General features: G+C 39.0%; 1 protein-coding gene across 1 annotated transcript in view; it reads left to right on the forward strand.

The window, feature by feature from the left end:
• CFAP44 (cilia and flagella associated protein 44) overlaps window positions 1-19,358 on the forward strand; it is a 147,997-nt gene that overhangs the window by 15,264 nt on the left and 113,375 nt on the right. Inside the window, exons 6-9 of the mRNA XM_046001509.1 lie at window positions 3,448-3,550; window positions 8,849-9,065; window positions 10,933-11,047; window positions 14,875-15,039. Coding sequence (XP_045857465.1) covers window positions 3,448-3,550; window positions 8,849-9,065; window positions 10,933-11,047; window positions 14,875-15,039 — 600 coding nt within the window. The remainder of the gene's footprint in view (window positions 1-3,447; window positions 3,551-8,848; window positions 9,066-10,932; window positions 11,048-14,874; window positions 15,040-19,358) is intronic.

The raw sequence follows: 19,358 nt of genomic DNA on the forward strand, positions 1-19,358 counted from the left end.
ACCAACTTATGTCTTCATAAAAGCACTTCTAAACCAACCATGCCTTCTCTTTACTTGCTGGCCTTTCCCTTCATAGCCATGTTTGTCTCTTCCCCTCCCACCTCACTGAAATTGCCTTTACTAAAGTGACCAATGGCCCGCTGAGTAACCAAATCCGAAGAATACCTTTTTAGCTGTCTCTTACTCGAGCTCTCTATAGCACTTGGCCCCATACCTGAGTTTTCCCCTTGACTGTTTTTCTACTCTGTCATCCTTAAAAGTAGATGTCCTTAGATCTGCTCTCTCCAATAACAACCCGAGAAACACCTCTTGGTCCCTTTAGAGTCATGAGAGGGGCCCTGTTCAGAGTAGGCTGTGTGAGACAGGGAAAGGAGGAGAAACACACAGGATTTGGGGCACATACAAGCAGCACTTCCATAGTAGATGCTCAAAGAGTTTTTTTAGAAGGATCATGGTCTAAATAGAAGTCTGCCCTGCTCTCGCCCTGCCTGTCAGGTGTGAACAGCCCAGACAGAACTGGCAGGTGCAGGGCCCACATCACCACGCCCTGCAGAGGTGGAGGGCTTCCCACAGAAAGCCTGGTGCAGATCCAACGGAGAGACTAGGCAAAGCTAGCAGGGGGTAGTGGGAAATACTTTTGACTAAATTAGATGGGCCCTGGTAGGGTATTTAGAAAGGGAGGTGAGTGGAGAGGTTTTGAAGATTCTTGCTCTGAGAAGTGAAGCAGGGACATGAATGGGAATGCAGAAGGTAAAGAAAATCCGAGGTCCACAAATAGAACTTAGAGTGGCTATCAAAGCAGGACCTGGTGAGAGGGAAGAGTGAGGAGAGTCTCATGATTATTTCTTTCTTGATCATTGACCTGTACATAGCATGGGTGCATGGCAAAGTCCCTGCCCCCAGCAAGAATTAATGAACTGATTAGGATTATTGTTTTAATATTTTATGGATTCGAGAGAGAGAGAGAACAGAAGTGGGGGAGGAAGGTGGTGGGGGTGGAGAGAGGGACAAGCAGACTCCCCATTGAGTGTGAAGTCTGATGTGGGGCTCAATCCCAGAACCCCAGAGCCCTGAGATCATGACCTGAGCCAAAGTCAGATGTCAACCGACTGAACTACCCAGGCACCCCAACAAGAATTTATTATATTACATTGTGTGTCCAACAGTACTCAGAATATGCAGGTATTTAAATGACAAAAGGTTCATGACCTCTCTGAATTCAAAGAGTTTCAAATCCATCTAAAGAGACAAGACTCATATTAAAAAGCAAAAAACCTAGAAAAAAAATCTAGATCCATGCAAGTACGTGATACCGTGGCACCAGCTGTGTGCAAATATTCACAGGCCCAACTTGAGGGTCCTGAGTTCTGTGGAGAGAAGTCAGTCAGGGGCCACCCTGAGGTGTCATGTACCCTAAGGTCCACATCACCTGCAGAGTGCTGAGAAACAGGTAACTAGCACTTCTTCTTTTCTCCCATTATGTAGTTTTGAAATTTCTATTTTGTTGTACAATAATTTGGTCTGAGGTCAGTAGGTGTTCTGTGGTCAAGAATGGCAGTCCTCGGGGCGCCTGGGTGGCTCAGTGGGTTAAAGCCTCTGCCTTCGGCTCAGGTCATGATCTCAGGGTCCTGGGATCGAGCCCCGCATCGGGCTCTCTGCTCTGCGGACAGCCTGTTTCCTCCTCTCTCTCTCTGCCTGCCTCTCTGCCTACTTATGATCTCTGTCTGTCAAATAAATAAATAAAATCTTAAAAAAAAAAAAAAAAAAAAGAATGGCAGTCCTTATCATCCTCCTGGACTCTGGGCAGTTGGATGTCCATGAGTGCTGGGGCTGTCAGAGCCTGGAGAGTGGCAGGGGCCTTTCCTCAGCTGTCCTCATCACTTCATTTTCCCCTGAAGCAGTTAACCATTTGTGGACGAGAAGAGTTCTTGCAAAGCAGTGAGAAACCTGTGAGAAGTGGGTTCTGGGGACATATCAACTATCTTTCAGAAAAGATAGGGTGAATCTGTATGTTGAATATAAAGTAAATGACTCATTAATTCCAGGTCTCCACTAAAAATAAAACACCAAGCCCACCCCCACAGAGTTTCTTTTTTTTTTTAATATTTTATTTATATGACAGAGAGAAATCACAACTAGGCAGAGAGGCAGGCAGAGAGAGAGGAGGAAGCAGGCTCCCCGCAGAGCAGAAAGCCCAATGTGGGGCTCGATCCCAGGACCCTGGGATCATGACCTGAGCCAAAGGCAGAGGCTTTAACCCACTGGCTACCCAGGTGCCCCAACTTTTAACATTTCTTGAAGGGCTGGTTTAGCGATCACAAATTCTTTTTTAGGTTTAAAATCACAGGTTTAAAATCAGGAGTTGCAAAATGGTAACTGAAAATAGAATTTTATAAAGCACAATATGTGTCTTAAATAGTTGATTTTTGTAAGAGCCTATTTTTATTTTTAAAATATTCATTGACTCTTCCTGCACATTGGCTTACCAATGAACAAAAATACCAGGAATAAACATATAATTCTGTAAGATTTATACTGCTATCACTTGAAATGCTGACACAAATAGTTTACCTGGGGCGTATTTACTCTATTTTCCTCTGCATCTGGCTTGGAAATATTATATCTTTCTCACTTCTAGTAAGTTTATAGACATTTGCAATGAATTTGTCCAAGGTGCGTTTTTAAAAACTGAGCTGTAAACACTACTCTAGAAACATGGATTTTTCTGTACAAAAAGCTAATCCGATTTATATATGGAGGGTAAACAATTCATCTAACTTAGTTGTTCTCAAAGAGTGGTCCCAGGGCTGGCAGCAGCAACATCACCTGGAACTTGTTAGTGATAGAAATGCAAATTTTGGGGGCCCACCCCTGATACACTGAATCAGAAACTCTGCTGGTAGGGCTTGTCTTCTGTGCCTTAATAAGCCATCCTGTGGTTCTGATGTGTGCTAATGATTGAGAACCATTGTTCTAGCTCTTCTGATGGCAATTAAAAAAATTGTAGGGGTAGAGATGGCTCTATTAACAAAAGTAAAACTTAAAATGAGCATTCCCTTAGATTTCTTTCTTTCTTTTCTTTTCTTTCTTTTTTTTTTTTTTTAAAGATTTTATCTATTTACTTGACAGAGATCACAAGTAGGCAGAGAGGCAGGCAGAGAGAGAGGAAGGGAAGCAGGCTCTCAGGACCTTGGGATCATGACCTGAGCCAAAGGCAAAGGCTTTAACTCACTGAGTCACTCAGGCACCCTAGGTTTCATTTTTTTTTTCCCGCAGGTTTCATTTTAAATCACATCCATCACCACGTACTTATCAGATGCCTATTTTTAAGTTTTCTATTAAAGGGGATTCTAATAAATTATAAAATCACACAAGCTAAATATTACATTAATAGGACTATAAGAAAATTCTCCTTTTACTATTTAAGTGAGATTGTACTCTTTATAGGTGCATCCTGATAAAACTTACTTCACAGTAGCTGAAAAAGGAGTTTTCCCAAAGATTATCATCTATGAGTATCCTTCACTGAAGCCCTACAGAATCCTTCAAGGTGAGCTCAGTACATCCTCTAAAATATTCCGTGTTCAAGGTTAACAACATTTAGGGTCTTCCAGAGACACTTTATTTAAAGGAGTTGTCTTATGCACTTGTGGGAGCTAGCAGGTCTGAAGGTTGTAGGACAGGCTGGTAGGCTGGACAATCTTTATTATTATTATTATTATTTTTAAGATTTCATTTATTTATTTGACATAGAGAGAGAGAAAGAGAGAAAGAGTGAGCACAAGCAGGGGGAACAGGAGGGGAGTAGTAGGCTTCCTGCCAAGCAGGGAGCCCGATGTGGGGCTTGATCCCAGGACTCTGGGATGAATGATCTGAGCTGAAGGCAGCTGTTTAACTGATAGCCACTCAGGCACCCCTAGGCTGGACATTCTTGGGCTGGGTTGATGCTACATGTTCAGGTAGAATTTCATGGGAGATTTCAGTTTTGCTTTTAAGGACTTTCATCTGATTGAATAAGGTCCACCTGGATTAAAATAGCCACAAATGACATTAATCACCACATTTCTCTTATAAATTTTATTCTCCATATAATAACTTTGATTAGTTAGTTTTTTAAATGGACTACTTTCCAGAGCAGTTTAAGATTTGCAATAACATTGAGAGGAAGGTTCAGAGATATCCCATAGCCATCTTCCCCCACATATGCATAACATTTCCCATTACAAACATCACTTACCGGGTACATTTTTACTGAGGACTAGTCTCTGTTAGTGCATTATAGTCACCCAGAGTCCACAGTGTCCCCTGGGGTTTACTCTTGGTGTTGTATTCTGTGGGTTTAGACAAATGTCTAATGATGTATATCCATCCTTATCATCTCCTACAGTGTGTTTTCACTGTCCTAAGAATCCTCTCCTCTATGCTCTGCCTATTCATGATTGTCCCATTGGCAACCACTGATCTTTTTATTGTCCCCACAGTTTTGCCTTTTCCAGAATGTCATATAGTTGGAATCATACAGTGTATAGCCTTCTCAGATCAGCTTCTTTCACTTAGAAATATGAATTGAAGTTTCCTTTTCATGGCTTGATCGCTGATTTCTTTTTAGTGCTGAATAGTATTCCATTGTCTGGAAGTACCACTGTTTATTCATTCGCATATTGAGGGCATCTTAGTTGTTTCCAAATCTTGGCAATTATGAATAAAGCTGCAATAAACATCTGAGTACAGGCTTTTGTGTGAACATACATTTTCAACTACTTCGGGTATATACCAAAGAGCACAATTACTGGAGCCTATGGTAAGGGTCTGCTTAGTTTTGTAAGAAACTGCCAAACTGTCTTCCAAGGTGGCCGTACCACTTTGCATTCCCACCAGCGGTGAGTGAGAGTTTCTGCTGCTCCACATCCTCACCAGCATTCAGCGTTGTCAATGATTTGGATTTTGGCCATTCTTAATAGGTGTATTAGTGGTAGCTCTGCTTTTTTAAAATTTGTGTTTCCATGATGACAGGATGTGGAGCGTCTTTTTATATGTTTATGTGTTATCTGCATATTTTTGGTGAGGCTGTCAAGGTTTTTGGCCCATTTTGTAATCAAGTTTTTAATTTCTCGTTATTAGGCGTGAAGAGTTCTTTGTATATTTTGGGGAACAGTCCTTTATCACATATGCCTTTTGCAAATATTTCTCCCAGTCTGTGTCTTGTTATTTCATTTTCTTGATATTGCCCTTCTCAGAGGAACTTTTCATTTTAATGAAGTTTGGCTTATCAGTGATTGCTTTTAAGGATCCCGTCTGTCTTTGGTGTGAAATCTAAAAAGGCATCACCAACACCTGAGGTCATCTAGGTTTTCTTCTACATTATCTTCCAGGAGTTTTATATTTTTGCATTTTATATTTAGACCTATGACCTATTTTGAATTAATTTTTTGTGAAAGGTGTAAGGTCTGTGTTTACATTATTTTATTTTTTGCTTGTTTATTTGTGGCTTATGGATGTCCCGCTATTCCAGTGCCATTTGTTGAAGGGACTGTCTTTGTTCTGTTTTATTGCCTTCTTTCAAAAATCAATTGACTGTATTTCTCTTGGTCTGTATTTGGGTTTTCTTTTCTGTTGCATTGATCGACTCTCTCCCCAGTGTCACACTGTCTTGATTACTGTAGCTTTACAGGAATTTTTGAAGTCAGGTATTATCAGTCCAACTTTGTTCTTTTCACTTAATATTATGCTGACTATTCTGGGTCTTTTGCCTGTCTGTACGAACTTTAAAATTAGTTTGTTGATATCCACAAAATAATAATCCAATTGGTTTTATACATTGTTAGATTCAATTTGCTAATATTTTATTGAGGATTTTTACATCAATGTTCATGAAAAATACTGTTTTGTAGTTTTCTTTTCTTGAACAAACTTATTTGTTATGTAAATTAAGAACATCAGAAGTTTTTTATTGTATTTTCGCTTACTCCTTCTTCAGTTCTCTTCATCTCTTTATGTATATCTGAGTTTCTGACCTATGTTATTTGCCTTCTGTTTAGAAAACTTCTTTTTAACATTTCTGGCAAAGCAGGTCTCCTGGCAACAAATCCCTTCAATGTTTGTCTATAAAGTCTTTATCTGTCACTTTTTAAGAGTAATTGCACAGGGTACAGAATTCTAGGTTGGTGGGGGTTTTTCCTTCCTTTCCTTTAAATATTTCAGTCTATTCTTCTTGTTTGTATGGTTTCTGAGAAGTTGGATATAATTCTTCATTCTTCTGTAGTAAGGTTTTTCTCCCCTTTGGCTTTTTTTTTTTTTTTTTTTTTTTTTTTAGGAATTCTTTATCTTCATTTCCTGTAGTTTTCTGGACATTATTCTAGTCGGTATTCTCTGAGCTTCCTGGATCTGTGGTTTGGTGTCTGATATTAATTTGCAGGAAATTCTCAGTCATTACTTTTTCAAATATTTCTTCCATTCCTTTCTCTTTTTCTTCGCCTTCTACATACATTACATTTTTGTAGCTGTTCCATAGTTCTTAGATATTTGTTTCCGTTTTTATCAGTCTTTGTTCTCTTTGCTCTTCCATTTTCAGAAGATTCTCTTGATCTGTTCTGTAGTTCAGAGATTATTTCCTCAACTGTGTCCAGTTTATTAAGGAGCCACCAAAGACATTTTTCATTTCTGTTATAACTTTTTTTATCTCTACCATTTCCTTTTGGTACCTTCTTAAGATTTCCATTTCTCTGCTTACATTGCCCATTGGTTCTTGCATATTGTCTACCTTACTCACTAGAGCCCTTAGCATATTAGTCATAGTTCTTTTAAATTCCCAGTCTGATAATGCCAACATCTGTGCCATATCGGGTTCTGATGCTTGTTCTGTCTCTTTGTAATTTTTTCTTGATAGTCAGACATGGTGTAGTTGGGACAGATAATTGCTGTAAATAGGCCTTTTATAACTTGGTGGGAAGGTGTAGGGGGAAGGGAAGTGCTCTTTAGTTCTCCGATTAGGTCTCAAATTTTTAGTGAGCCTCTGCCTCTGAATTGAACTTCACAAATGTTTCTGAGTTGTTTTCTCCCCCTTTGGTGGGAACAGAAGGCAAGCTGAGGACAAAGCAGAAGCTTATATCCCACAAATCCTCCCCCCCACCACCAAGGGATATGTGTGACATTCCTTAGACATCCCTGGCTGCCTTAAAGCTAAGGAAAGGAAAAACAAATAGTTAACTTATAGAAAGCACAATCCTGCAAGACATGAGTCTCTCTCTGTTTACAAATGCCTTGGCAATCTACAAGAACAAAGCATTTCTATCAATAACCTAGTTTCCAGAAGGAAATGTAGGTACAATTAAATGACCTTATAACCTGCAGCCATTGAAGCAGCAGAGTGTATGTTCCTCCAGGAAGCTCCCAACTATCTTAATTGATTTCTATTAGAAGGAAAAACAAGGGTAATTTGACAATGGCAAAGCCTCTGGTATCTTGTAGGTCTTCTTTAGCATATGAAAGTTCTTTTGAAAACCTCCCTGAGCCCCATTGTATATAATCAGCCATCCTTCACAATGCTGGTGCAGCAGCACTTTCTGCCCATGGGTCCTGTTCTGTGCTTTAACAAAAGCACCATTTTGCACCAAAGACATCTCAACAATTCTTTGTCATAGACTCTGGACACCACCCACCGAACCTCACCTGTATTCCAAAACCACATAATTAGAGGGGGTTAGAATTCCTTCCCCAGGTTAGTTAGGCTCTGGTTAATTAGTTTCTCCCGAGGACAGGCTTTATTAAGAAGAATGGAGTGTTCTGGTGTGTTTCAAAATGGTTCCTTTTCTCCCTCTCCCTGCTGAAAGGTGGAGGTGTTTTTCTCGTATTTACTGTGGGAACCTGGTCAAGCTCCTGGGGATACATCTCACAATATTGTTGGGGCCCACCTATGACTGGAGTTTTTATTTTTATTTATTATTATTATTATTTTTTAAGATTTTATTTATTTGACAGAGAGAGATTGCAAGTAGGCAGAGAGGCAGGCAGAGAGAGAGGAGGAAGCAGGCTTCCTGCTGAGCAGAGAGCCCAATGCGGGACTCGATCCCAGCCCTGGGATCATGACCTGAGCTGAAGGCAGAGGCTTTAACCCACTGAGCCACCCAGGCGCCCCTGATTGGAGGTTTTAATTCTCAGTGACTCCACTCCTCCTGGAGTTTTTAATTCTCAGACTTGTCCACACTGACCACCCCCCCCCTCCCCCCCCCCCCCCCGCAATTCTTCAGTTAAAACATAAGTTTGTATCACCCTGACGCTGATTCTCTCTGCTGCTTGGATGTTCCTGCTGTGGTAAATTGCAAATACATCTCACCCACCAGTCTCTCCTGTCCTGGGAGCAGCCATTTGCCCATGTCCTTCCCTCACTTATGAAATCCACAAAGAATTGTTGATTTTTTACTGTGTCCAGATTTTTATTTGTTGTTAGGATAAAATGGTGACTTTCAAGCTCCTTACATGCATAACCAGAAATCTGAAGTCCCCTGTTTTTATTTGATGAATTTTTCAGTGGCAAATTTCTAATTACAGATTGATCTCTTTCTGCCATTTAACATGATTTTGTATCCCCCTCCCCCACTTCATAAAAGGGAGTGTGTTCTCATGCACTTTCTTCACTTTCCCCTCTCCTGTTATGTATTTCATTCTAAAGCCAAGGGTGGTACATGATTTTTGGATCCTTTCTTTGGGAATTCTTGGCATTCTTTCATCAATACTTATCACCAAGGGGGCTCACTTGCTCTCTTTCCCTCCTTTTTTCTTTTAAATAATATACTTTTGAAAACGAAATAAACGTTGCCTTTGTTCATTAGACTCTCATTCATCCTTTCAGATGGGACTGAGCTGGGCTATGCTTATGTGGATTTTGACAACCGTGGTACCTTGCTAGCCTCTGTTGGCAGCAGCCCTGATTACACACTGACCATCTGGAATTGGAAAGAAGAACAGCCCATACTGAGGACAAAAGCTTTTTCCCAGGAAGTTTTTAAGGTTACTTTCAATCCTGAAGATGATGAGCAGCTTACTACGTCAGGATCAGGCCACATCAAGTGGGTTGTGTGACTGGTACAGGTGCTGGTAGATTATCATTAAGGATATTGTCTGAGAGGATCAGCCAGCTGGAGACATTTGTGCTGATGTTAATATTAGGATAATTTTTAAATGTGTTCTCTTCAAAACTAACTGTAGTGCTGCTTTTCTAATTGGATATGGGGCTTTTATGACTGAAACCAGTATAGCTAAAAAGAATTTATCCTGCTGCCTTCTTATAGGCTTTACCACCTAAAAGAGTTTTTATAATGCTTACGAACATGGCATACTGAGTTTTCAGATCCACTTTTAAATCTGTGGGAGGAATATTGTTTTTTTTTTAAATTTTATTTATTTATTTGACAGAGAGAGAGAGAGAGAGATCATAAGTAGGCACAGAGGCAGGCAGAGAGAGAGGGAGAAGCAGGCTCCTAGCTGAACAGAGAGCCTGATGCAGGGCTCGATCCCAGGATGCTGAGATCATGACCTGAGCTGAAGGCAGAGGCTTAACCCACTGAGCCACCCAGGTGCCCCTGTGGTAGCAATATTGTTTGATGGCTAAGTCATTTTGACATCCTAACACAGGACCCTCAGTACTAAATTTTAACAGAGCCTACTCTTGATCTCAGGGCTCTCGCTCTAAATTCCATGTCCTTTTCACTCTTTCATACTCTGCTCTCTTTTCCAGGATAGAATGATTTTGTCTTTTTCTGTCTTCATTCTACCCTGTCTTATGCATTTATTTAACAACCTTCTATCAGCACCTTCAAGCTGCTCATAACTAGATTTCCAGTGTCCTTTTCAAGAAAGACATCTTTATCCTAAGTTGCTCTTATTCCAATTTAAACCTGGCTCTCTTCTTATTTATTCATTAGAGATATAGAATAATTGAACAGATTTTAAGATGGAAATTTGGGGGAATTCTCAAGTAATCTGCTAGCTATAGGCTAAAAATTTCTCTTTACATTTTCCCATCATTCAGTAGAATGCATATTTTCTTTGCATTGTATCTTTGGAGAGAGAAATTAAATAATTCCATGTGTGAAGTGCTATAGAAGAAACAGAGTATATGGAAATGTATGATCAGGGGACCTGTCATAGCCATGGAGAAGGATGTTGGTTATTTAAGCTTTTGGCTTCATATTATTGGCTTGTTGATACCATCCATTATCTATTTTATATCTAGTTGGCAGACCAGATTCTTTTTCTATATGTTCATCATCTGTTCACTTGCTTAGACTATTAATAAAAAATGTTAGTAATAACTAACATTTATTCATCGCTTTTATGTATAAGCCACTGTTCTAAGAGATTTTCAACAAGTTTATGAGGTAGGTGCTATTAGTAGTCTCATTTTATACATGAGAGAATGAGAGCACAGTGTTATTAAGAAACGACTCTTAAACTACACAAGTAAGTCAGAAATTTTTTGAAAACGTTTGCATCTTCTAAAATGGTATTATTCAATGGAACAACTTTCTGCCAAGATGGAAATGTTCTATTTTGTCCAATTTCATAGACACTAGCTACATTTTTGCTATTGAGTACTTGAAACTGGCTAGTCTGACTGAAACATGGAGTTTTAAATTTGGTTTAGTGTTAATTACGTTAAATCTAAATTAAAATAGTCAAACTTGGCTAGGGTCAGTTGTATAGAACAGCAGGACTCTAAGATAAAATATCCACAAAGGCAGGGAATTTGTCTATTTTGCTCAATTCTGAATTTATATTGCCTAGAACTTTGTCTGACAGGTAGTTGACACTTAATACATATTAATGAATGAGCAAATGAAATATATATGTGACTCTGAAACATGTAAATACTTGGGGAGAATAAACATAGATAAAGCCTCTTTGAGATACATTCAGTCTCTTTCTTGTTTGTAGGTTCTGGGAAATGGCTCTAACGTTCACTGGTCTCAAGCTTCAGGGCTCATTGGGTCGATTTGGCAAAACAGCCACTACTGATATAGAAGGTTACATGCAGCTCCCAGATGGGAAGGTGAGTATAGCCACTATTCCACAATAATAAAATCATGTTTTTTTTTTTATTTTTATTTTTTTTAAAGATTTTATTTATTTATTTGACAGAGAGAGAGATCACAAGTAGGCAGAGAGGCAGGCAGAGAGAGAGGAGGAAGCAGACTCCCTGCAGAGCAGAGAGCCCGATGCGGGACTCGATCCCAGGACCCTGAGATCATGACCTGAGCCGAAGGCAGCGACTTAATCCACAGAGCCACCCAGGCGCCCCTAAAATCATGTTTTCATGACCTGAGCCGAAGGCAGCGGCTTAATCCACTGAGCCACCCAGGCGCCCCTAAAATCATGTTTTCAAAATGAAAATATATGAAAGCCTATTAGACATTCTAAAAAGCCCTGCCAGTGTTATTAATGATGGACACTATCATTGTAAATATAATGAATGTTTAGTATATGTGCTGCTGAAGCGAGCACATAATGAATGTTCAATTTTGGCTCTTCAGGTTATCAGTTTTAATTAATGTAGTTCTAGGAAATTGTCCTAATCCATATGTAAATATCCTTTCTTGGTGTTGTTTACTAAATATTATACATGCATATGTAAAGTATGCAAGTATTTTAATATATTAACATAGTGATACATTGTTATTCATCATCATGGAGTTGCATTGTTTATAATGTTTATCTGTCCCTCCTCTTTTGCCATGATGCTCCAAGAGGACTTACTGGCCCAAAGGTTGTATATAGTCTTGTGGATTTTTCTTTCATTGTCAGATTATTATTTAGGAATATTGAGCCACTTCACAGTGGCACCTGGAGATGCATGCCAACTTTAATCTGGTAGTTTGTTCTATAACATTGTTATTTTATTTTCTCTCTTCCTTTTGCAAAAATTTGTGGGCATATTGCTATAGGATCAATTCTCCATTAATATTGTATTTGGCTTCCTGTTAGGATGAGTTATACAGTATTATTTGTGAACATCTCCGTTAAAATAAATGCTAGCATATAAATATTACTTTGAGGAACCAAAGGGACTGGTCATCTACCTAATAGATATTCTCAATTTGGAATCATGTTGTATGGGAGGAAATCAAAAGCCTTGGATGCTAGTTAAATAAATATATATCCAAAGCTATAAAATGATCACAAATAATTTTAGTTTCAAATTCTGAATAATGGAAGAAATTAAAGTAAGATAGAGATTGTTAAAAACAGGCCACAAGGGGTGACTGGGTGGTTCAGTCAGTTAAGCATCTAACTCTTGGTTTTTGCTCATGGCATGATCTCAGGGGTCTGGGATCCAGCCTCAGGTAGGGCTCCGTGCTCAATAGGGAGTCTGCTGGAGAATATTTCCCTCTCCCTCTGCTTCTGCCCTGCTCTCTCTCTCTCTCTCTCAAATAGATAAATAAAATCTTAAAAACAAACAAACAAAAAACAAAAGCAAAACATGCCATAAGATATATCTTTAAAAGTTTCAGTAGTGTTTGGGTTGTATGTAAAGGAGAAAAGAAGCCATTTAAAATGAGAGACACAAAAGAAATATTTAGAGTTAGGAATCGTATCCTATATTTAGAAGGCTACTCAGGAAAGAGTGTTCATGTTGGCAAAGAGTGGGAAATTAGGTTGAGAAGTATAGTTGGGTCTTATGTGTAAGTAGGTTAATAGCCAGGCAGAACTATCACACACTGGAAGAGTAGAGTTGCAAATGAAGTTCTGTATCAATCTGGCCACAACATGCCAAATGAATTGAGGGAAGGGAAATCTGGAGTCAAGGGGATGAGCCAACAAGAAGATGTCACTTTCATTTCATTTTTCAGGACAAATGGAAAAATAAAGCTAAGCATTCCTGACCTTTCAGAAGGGAATGCCGGCCGGGCATGGGTGGTTTCTGGTGGTTTTGTTACTGGACAGAAGAAAGCAATTCTAAATAATGACTGTTGAAAGCGAGCTGAGGTTTGGTGATAAGTCAAACTAGCAGAATGGATAAGATGAGTGGACTGGGGAGGTGGAAAAGACTGAGTAAATTAGTCTAGGTGAGAGGGAACTGGGGTGCCGGTGAGGAGCAGGCAGGCAAGGACTAGATCTGAGCTTCCCAAGGGTGTTTCATGGAACATTAGTCTGCACAGAAGCTCTGTGAAAATAAGACTTTCTTGGTCAGATTCCTTTGGATCTAAAAATTCCTCTCGGTAATTTCTAGTGAACACTTCTATGTTAAAGTCCCCACAGAGTCCTGGAGAAAAGAAACTTGTTTGATTTTGTTCATCCAAGCATATGTCTTTGGAAGTAGTGTTAGGACAGGAACTTTTGAGTGAAGTTTCCTAGTTTAAAATCCTGACTGCTGTGGGTATTTTGTGCAAGCCACTTAACTGTTCTGTTCGGGTTTCTCCTTTATAAAATGGGAATAGTAATTGTTAGGGCTCCTGTTGGCCTGTCTTTTCTGGGAAAATAAATAACCAACCTGCATAACTGTATGTGGTACCCCCAATAAATGTACCTAGTTCTATGGGTTTTTAGGATTAAATAACTTAATATATATAAGATGCTCAAACAGCACTTGGCACAGAGTCAATACTTAATTAGTACAACTTATTATCTAATACAAGTTAAACATCCTAAGAACCAGTGTTTGGTGGTACACAATTGGGAAGTGCTGGATAAAATGGATAAATAGGAGCTGCTTTCAAATGATTATTCTTGTTTGAAATTGATATTATTATGCTATAATCTGCTGAGTTCAGTAATGGCCTCACAATTTTTGAAACACCTTATAACATTTAATATTATCACTCTTAAAAACTAGAATTTACAATGGAATATAACTCAGCTATCAGAAAGGATGAATACACACCATTTGCATCGACATGGATGGAACTGGAGGGTATTATGCTAAGTGAAATACCTCAAGGAGAGAAAGATAATTATTATATGGTTTCACTCATATGTGGAACATGAGGAATAGTGCAAAGGACCACAGGGCAAGGGAGAGAAAACTGAATGGGCGGAAATCAGACAGGGAGACAAACCATGAGAGACTCTGGGAAACAACCTGAGGGTTACAGATGGGGGTAGGGTGAGGGGGGGATAGGGTAACCGGGTGATGGGTATTAAGGAGGGCATGTGTGATGAGCACTGGGTATTATATGCAACTAATGAATTGCTGAACACTACATCAAAAAATAATGATGTATTATATGCTGGCTAATTGAACATAATAAAAAAAAAATAGAAGGGAGTTGGGGGAAATTGGAGGGGGAGATGAACCATGAGAGACTATGGACTCTGAAAACAATCTGAGGGTTTTGGAGGGGCGGGGGTGGGAAGTGGGTGATTCTGGTGGTGGGTATTATGGACACATATTGCATGGAGCACTGGGTGTGGTGCATAAACAATGAATTCTAGAACACTGAAAAGAAATTAAAAAAAAATAAAAATAAATAAAAATAAAAAACAAAACAGAAGATAAAAAAATAGAATCTTGTCTATCAAGAGTTTAAACATGTCTCTAATTTTTGACCCCGTAATCCTACTCCTGGATTATGCCCTTAAGATATGTACAAAGAAAGCTATTATAGATATACTTGAGAAATTACTAGCAATGCACAGCCTAATTACAATGATGTAAAACTACCCATAATGTTAGGAAGAAATTCATCCAAATGTGATTAGTTGTTGTTTCCAAAGTGGCGAATTTTCATATTTATAGTTTCTTATTTTTCTATATATTTTTTAACTTTCATAATCAAGAGAGATAAGCTATAAAAATAATTCTCACCTGCCTTCTGAGAGCTAAATATCCATGTATGTATGTTTTTAATGCACATTCCTTCCTTTTTGTATACCTGCCAGGTGCTCTCAGGATCAGAGTGGGGCAACATGCTGTTGTGGGAAGGAGGCCTCATCAAGGTTGAGCTCTGTCGAGCTGCAAGGAAGTCTTGTCATCAGGGTCCCATTAACCAGATAATGCTGGATGAGGGTGAAGTTATCACCATTGGGGCAGATGGATGTATTAGGGTAAGTTTACTTGACACTAGGTCAGTAGCATCCACATCAAAGCCTTCCAGATCACCCTGTTAGTTTGCTCAGATTCTTCTTTCTCACCAAGGTCACTTTATGAAAAAGATGAGTGGTCATTGACTTCCAGGGCCAGTGTATTTTAGATAATGTTTTCCTTGTGGTAAATATTTAAATTCTAGTCAAAGTTAATTTACAGCATCTTTGGAGTGCATTTTATGAGGGGACCTTTTGTTATTTTGATTCTGTCGTTGACATAGTAGTTTCAGAAAATGAAAACCTATTTTAGCAGAACATAGTGGATACTGATGTCCTTTCAAAACACACAGTATGAATGGGCCATTTTCTAGGGACAAAAATACCAAACACTTCTTATTTTTGACTGAGGTAAACAATTAGAAATACACTGAAAAGTGAGCTGATGAGGTTTGCCTATGGCCGCTCCCCTCTCCTTGCTCCTTACACTGGTGAACTTACTTGTCTTCACCTCTAGACACTATCCTGTCTATAGTGTGGGCTAGGCTGGAACATGGCTCCCCTCCAGCAACCCTGAAGTTGTTTCCTATGATTAAGAGTCTCTTATGGCTTATCTCTCTCTCTGATTTTGTCTTGTTTTATTTTTTTTCTTCTTTTCCCCTATAATCCTCTGTTTTCCTCCTTAAATTCCACATATGAGTGAGATCATATGATAATTGTCTTTCTCTGATTGACTTATTTTGCTTAGCATAGTACCCTCTAGTTCCAACCACATTGTTGTAAATGGCAAGATTTCTATTTTTTTGATGGCTGAGTAGTATTCCATTTTGTGTGTGTGTGTGTGTGTGTGTGTGTGTGTGTGTGTGTGTGGTGTGTGTGTATACACCACATCTGTTTTATCCATTCATCTGTCAATGGACATCTGGGCTCCTTCCATAGTTTGAATGTTGATGTGGACATTATAGACAGTGATGCTATAAACATTGGGGTGCAGATGCCCCTTTGGATCACTGCATTTGTATTTTGGGGGTAAATACCCTGTAGTTCAATTGCTGGGTTGTAATGTAGCTCTTATTTTCAACTTTTTGAGGAACTTCCATGCAGTTTTCGAGAGTGGCTGCACCAGCTTGCCTTCCTACCAACAGTGTAAAGGGTTCCCTTTCTCAGCATCTTTGCCAACGTCTTTCGTTTCCTGACTTGTTAATTTTAGCCATTCTGACTGGTGTGAGGTGGTATCTGATTATGGTTTTGATTTGCATTTCCCTAATGCTGAGTGGTGTTGAGCACTTTTTTCATGTGTCTATTGGCCATTTGTAGATATTCTTTGGAGAAATGTCTGTTCATGCTTTCTGTGCATTTCTTGATTCGATTAGTTCTTTGGGTGTTGAGTTTGATAAGTTCCTTATAAATCATGGATACTAACCCTTTATCTGATAAGGCATTTGTAAATATCTTTTCCCATTCTGTTAGTTGTCTTTTGGTTTTGTTGACTGTTTCCTTTGCTGTGAAAAAGCTTTTGGTCTTGATGAAGTCTCAATAGTTCATTTCTGCCTTTGTTTCCCTTGCCTTTGGTGATGTTTCTAGCAAGTAGTTGTCGTGGCCAAGGTTGAAGAGGTTGCTCCCTGTGTTATCCCCAAGGATTTTGAAGGACTCTTATCTCACATTTAAGTCTTTCATCCATTTTGAGTCTGTTTTTGTGTATGGTGTAAGGAAACGATCCAGTTTCATTCTTCTGCATGTGGCTGTCTAATTTTCTCAACATCATTTGTTGAAAAGACTGTTGTTTTTTTTTTTTTTTTTTTTTTTTTCCACTGGATGTTCATTCCTGCTTTATGGAAGATTAGTTGGCTGTAGAGTTGAGGGTTCATTTCTGGGTTCTCTAGTCTGTTCCACTGATGTATGTTTCTGTTTTTGTGCCAGTACCATACTGTCTTGATTATTACAGCTTTGTGATAGAGTTTTAAGTCTGGAATTGTGATACCACTGGCTTTGGATTTTTCTTTTTTCTTTTTTCAACTTTCCTTTGGCTATTTGGGGTCTTTTCTGGTTTCATACAAAGTTTAGGATTATCTGTCCCACTGCTGTGAAAAATGTTGATGGTATTTTAATAAGAATTGCACTGAATGTAGATTGCTCTAGGTAGCATAGACATTTGACAGTATTTATTCTTCCAATCCATGAGCATAGAATGTTTTTCCATTTCTTTGTGTTTTCCTCAATTTCTTTCAAGAGTGTTCTATAGTTTTTTGAGTACAAATTCTTTGCCTCTTTGGTTAGATTTATTCATAGGTATCTTATGATTTTTGGTGCAGTTGTAAATGGAATTGACTCCTTACTTTCTCTTTCTTCTGTCTCATTGTCAGTGTATAGAAATGCAACTGATTTCTGTACATTGATTGTATCCTGCCACTTTGCTGAATTCCTGTATGAGTTCTAGCAATTTTGGGGTGGAGTCTTTGGGTTTTCTACATAGAATATCATGTCATCTGCAAGGAGTGAAAATTTGATGACTTCTTTGCCCATTTGGTGGCTTTTTATTACTTTTTATTGTCTGATTGCTGAGGTTTGGACTTCTAGTACTGTGTTGAACAGCAGTAGTGTTAGTGGACATCTCTGCCATGTTCCTGACCTTAGGGGAAAAGCTCTAAGTTTTTCCCCATTGTGAATGATATTTGCTGTAGGCTTTTTATATATAGCTTTTATGATATTGAGGTATGTTCCCTCTATGACACACTGAAGAGTTTTAAGAAAGGATACTGTAGGGACATGTGGGTGGCTTAGTCAGTTAAACATCTGCCTTTAGGTGAGGTCATGATCTCAGGGTCTTGGGATCAAGTCCTGCATTGGGCTCCTTGCTTAGCATAGAGACTGCTCTCCCTCTTGTTGGATAGACCCTTTAATTATGATATAGTATCCTTCCTCATCTCTTTTTACAGTCTTTGATTTAAAATCTAGTTTGTCTGATGTAAGGATTGCCATCCCAGATTTCTTTTGAAGCCCATTAGCATGAAAAATGGTTTTCTGCCCCTTCACTTTAAATCTGGAGGTGTTTTGGGGTCTAAAGTGAGTCTTCAAGATGGCTTATCAATGGGGTTTGCTTTTTAATCCAGTCTGATACCCTGTGTCTTTTGACTGGGGGGCAATTAGTGCATTTACATTCAGAGTAACTATTGAATGATATGATTTTAGTGCTATTGTATTACCTGTAAAGTCACTGTTTCTGTATGTTGTCTCTGTTTCTTTCCGGCTCTCTCTTCACTTAAAGGATCACTTCTAATATATATTTTTTTAACTTTAAGATTTTTATTTATTTATTTGACATACAGAGATCACAAGTCGGCAAAGAGGCAGGCAGAGAGAGAGAGGGGAAAGCAGGCTCCCCGCTGAGCAGAGAGCCCACTGTGGGGCTTGATCCCAGGACCCCGGGATCATGACCTGAGCCGAAGGCAGAGGCTTTAACTCACTGGCTACCCAGGCGCCCCAACTTTTAACATTTCTTGAAGGGCTGGTTTAGTGATCACAAATTCTTTTTTAGTTTTTGTTTGTCCTAGAAGGTTTTTACCTTTCTATTTTGAATGACATCCTGGCTGGATAAAATATTCTTGGCTGCATATTTTTCTCATTTAGCACCCTGAATATATCATGCCAGTCCTTTGTGGCCTTCCAGGGCTCTATGGCTAGATCTGCTGCCAGTCCAATATTTCTACCCTTATAGGTTATGGACCTCTTGTCTCAAGCTGCTGTTAGGATTTTCTTTTTGTCTCTGAGATGTGCAAGTTTTATTATTATATTTCAAGGTATTGACCTATTTTTTTTTTAAAGATTTTATTTGTTTATTTGACAGACAGGAAGAGAGGGAACACAAGCCGGGGGAATGGGAGAGGGAGAAGGAGTCCTCCCACTGATCAGGGAACCCAGTGCGGGGCTTGATTCCAGGATCATGGGATCATGACCTGAGTTGAGGGCAGATGCTTAATGTCTGAGCCACCCGGGCACCCCAGTGCTGACCTATTTTTATTGGATTTTTTTTTTTTTTTTTTTTTTTTTTTTTGAGCAGGGATCTTCGAGTCTCCTGGACTTGAACGCCTGGTTCCTTCCGCAGATTAGGGAAGTTCTCCATTATAATTTGATCCAATATACCGTCTGCTTCTCTCTCTCTCTTTCCTCTTCTTCTGGGAGCCCAACTATTTTAATATTGTTTCACTTTATGTTATCACTTGTCTCTCAAATTCTTCCCTCATGATCCAGTAGCTGTTTATCTTTTTCTTAGCTTCTTTATTCTCCATCATTTTGATGTTCTATATCACTAACTCTCTCTTCTGCCTCATTTTTCCTCACAGTTA

Source organism: Meles meles, chromosome 4 (genome assembly GCF_922984935.1).
Source record: "Meles meles chromosome 4, mMelMel3.1 paternal haplotype, whole genome shotgun sequence".
NCBI classification, from domain to species: Eukaryota; Metazoa; Chordata; class Mammalia; order Carnivora; family Mustelidae; genus Meles; species Meles meles.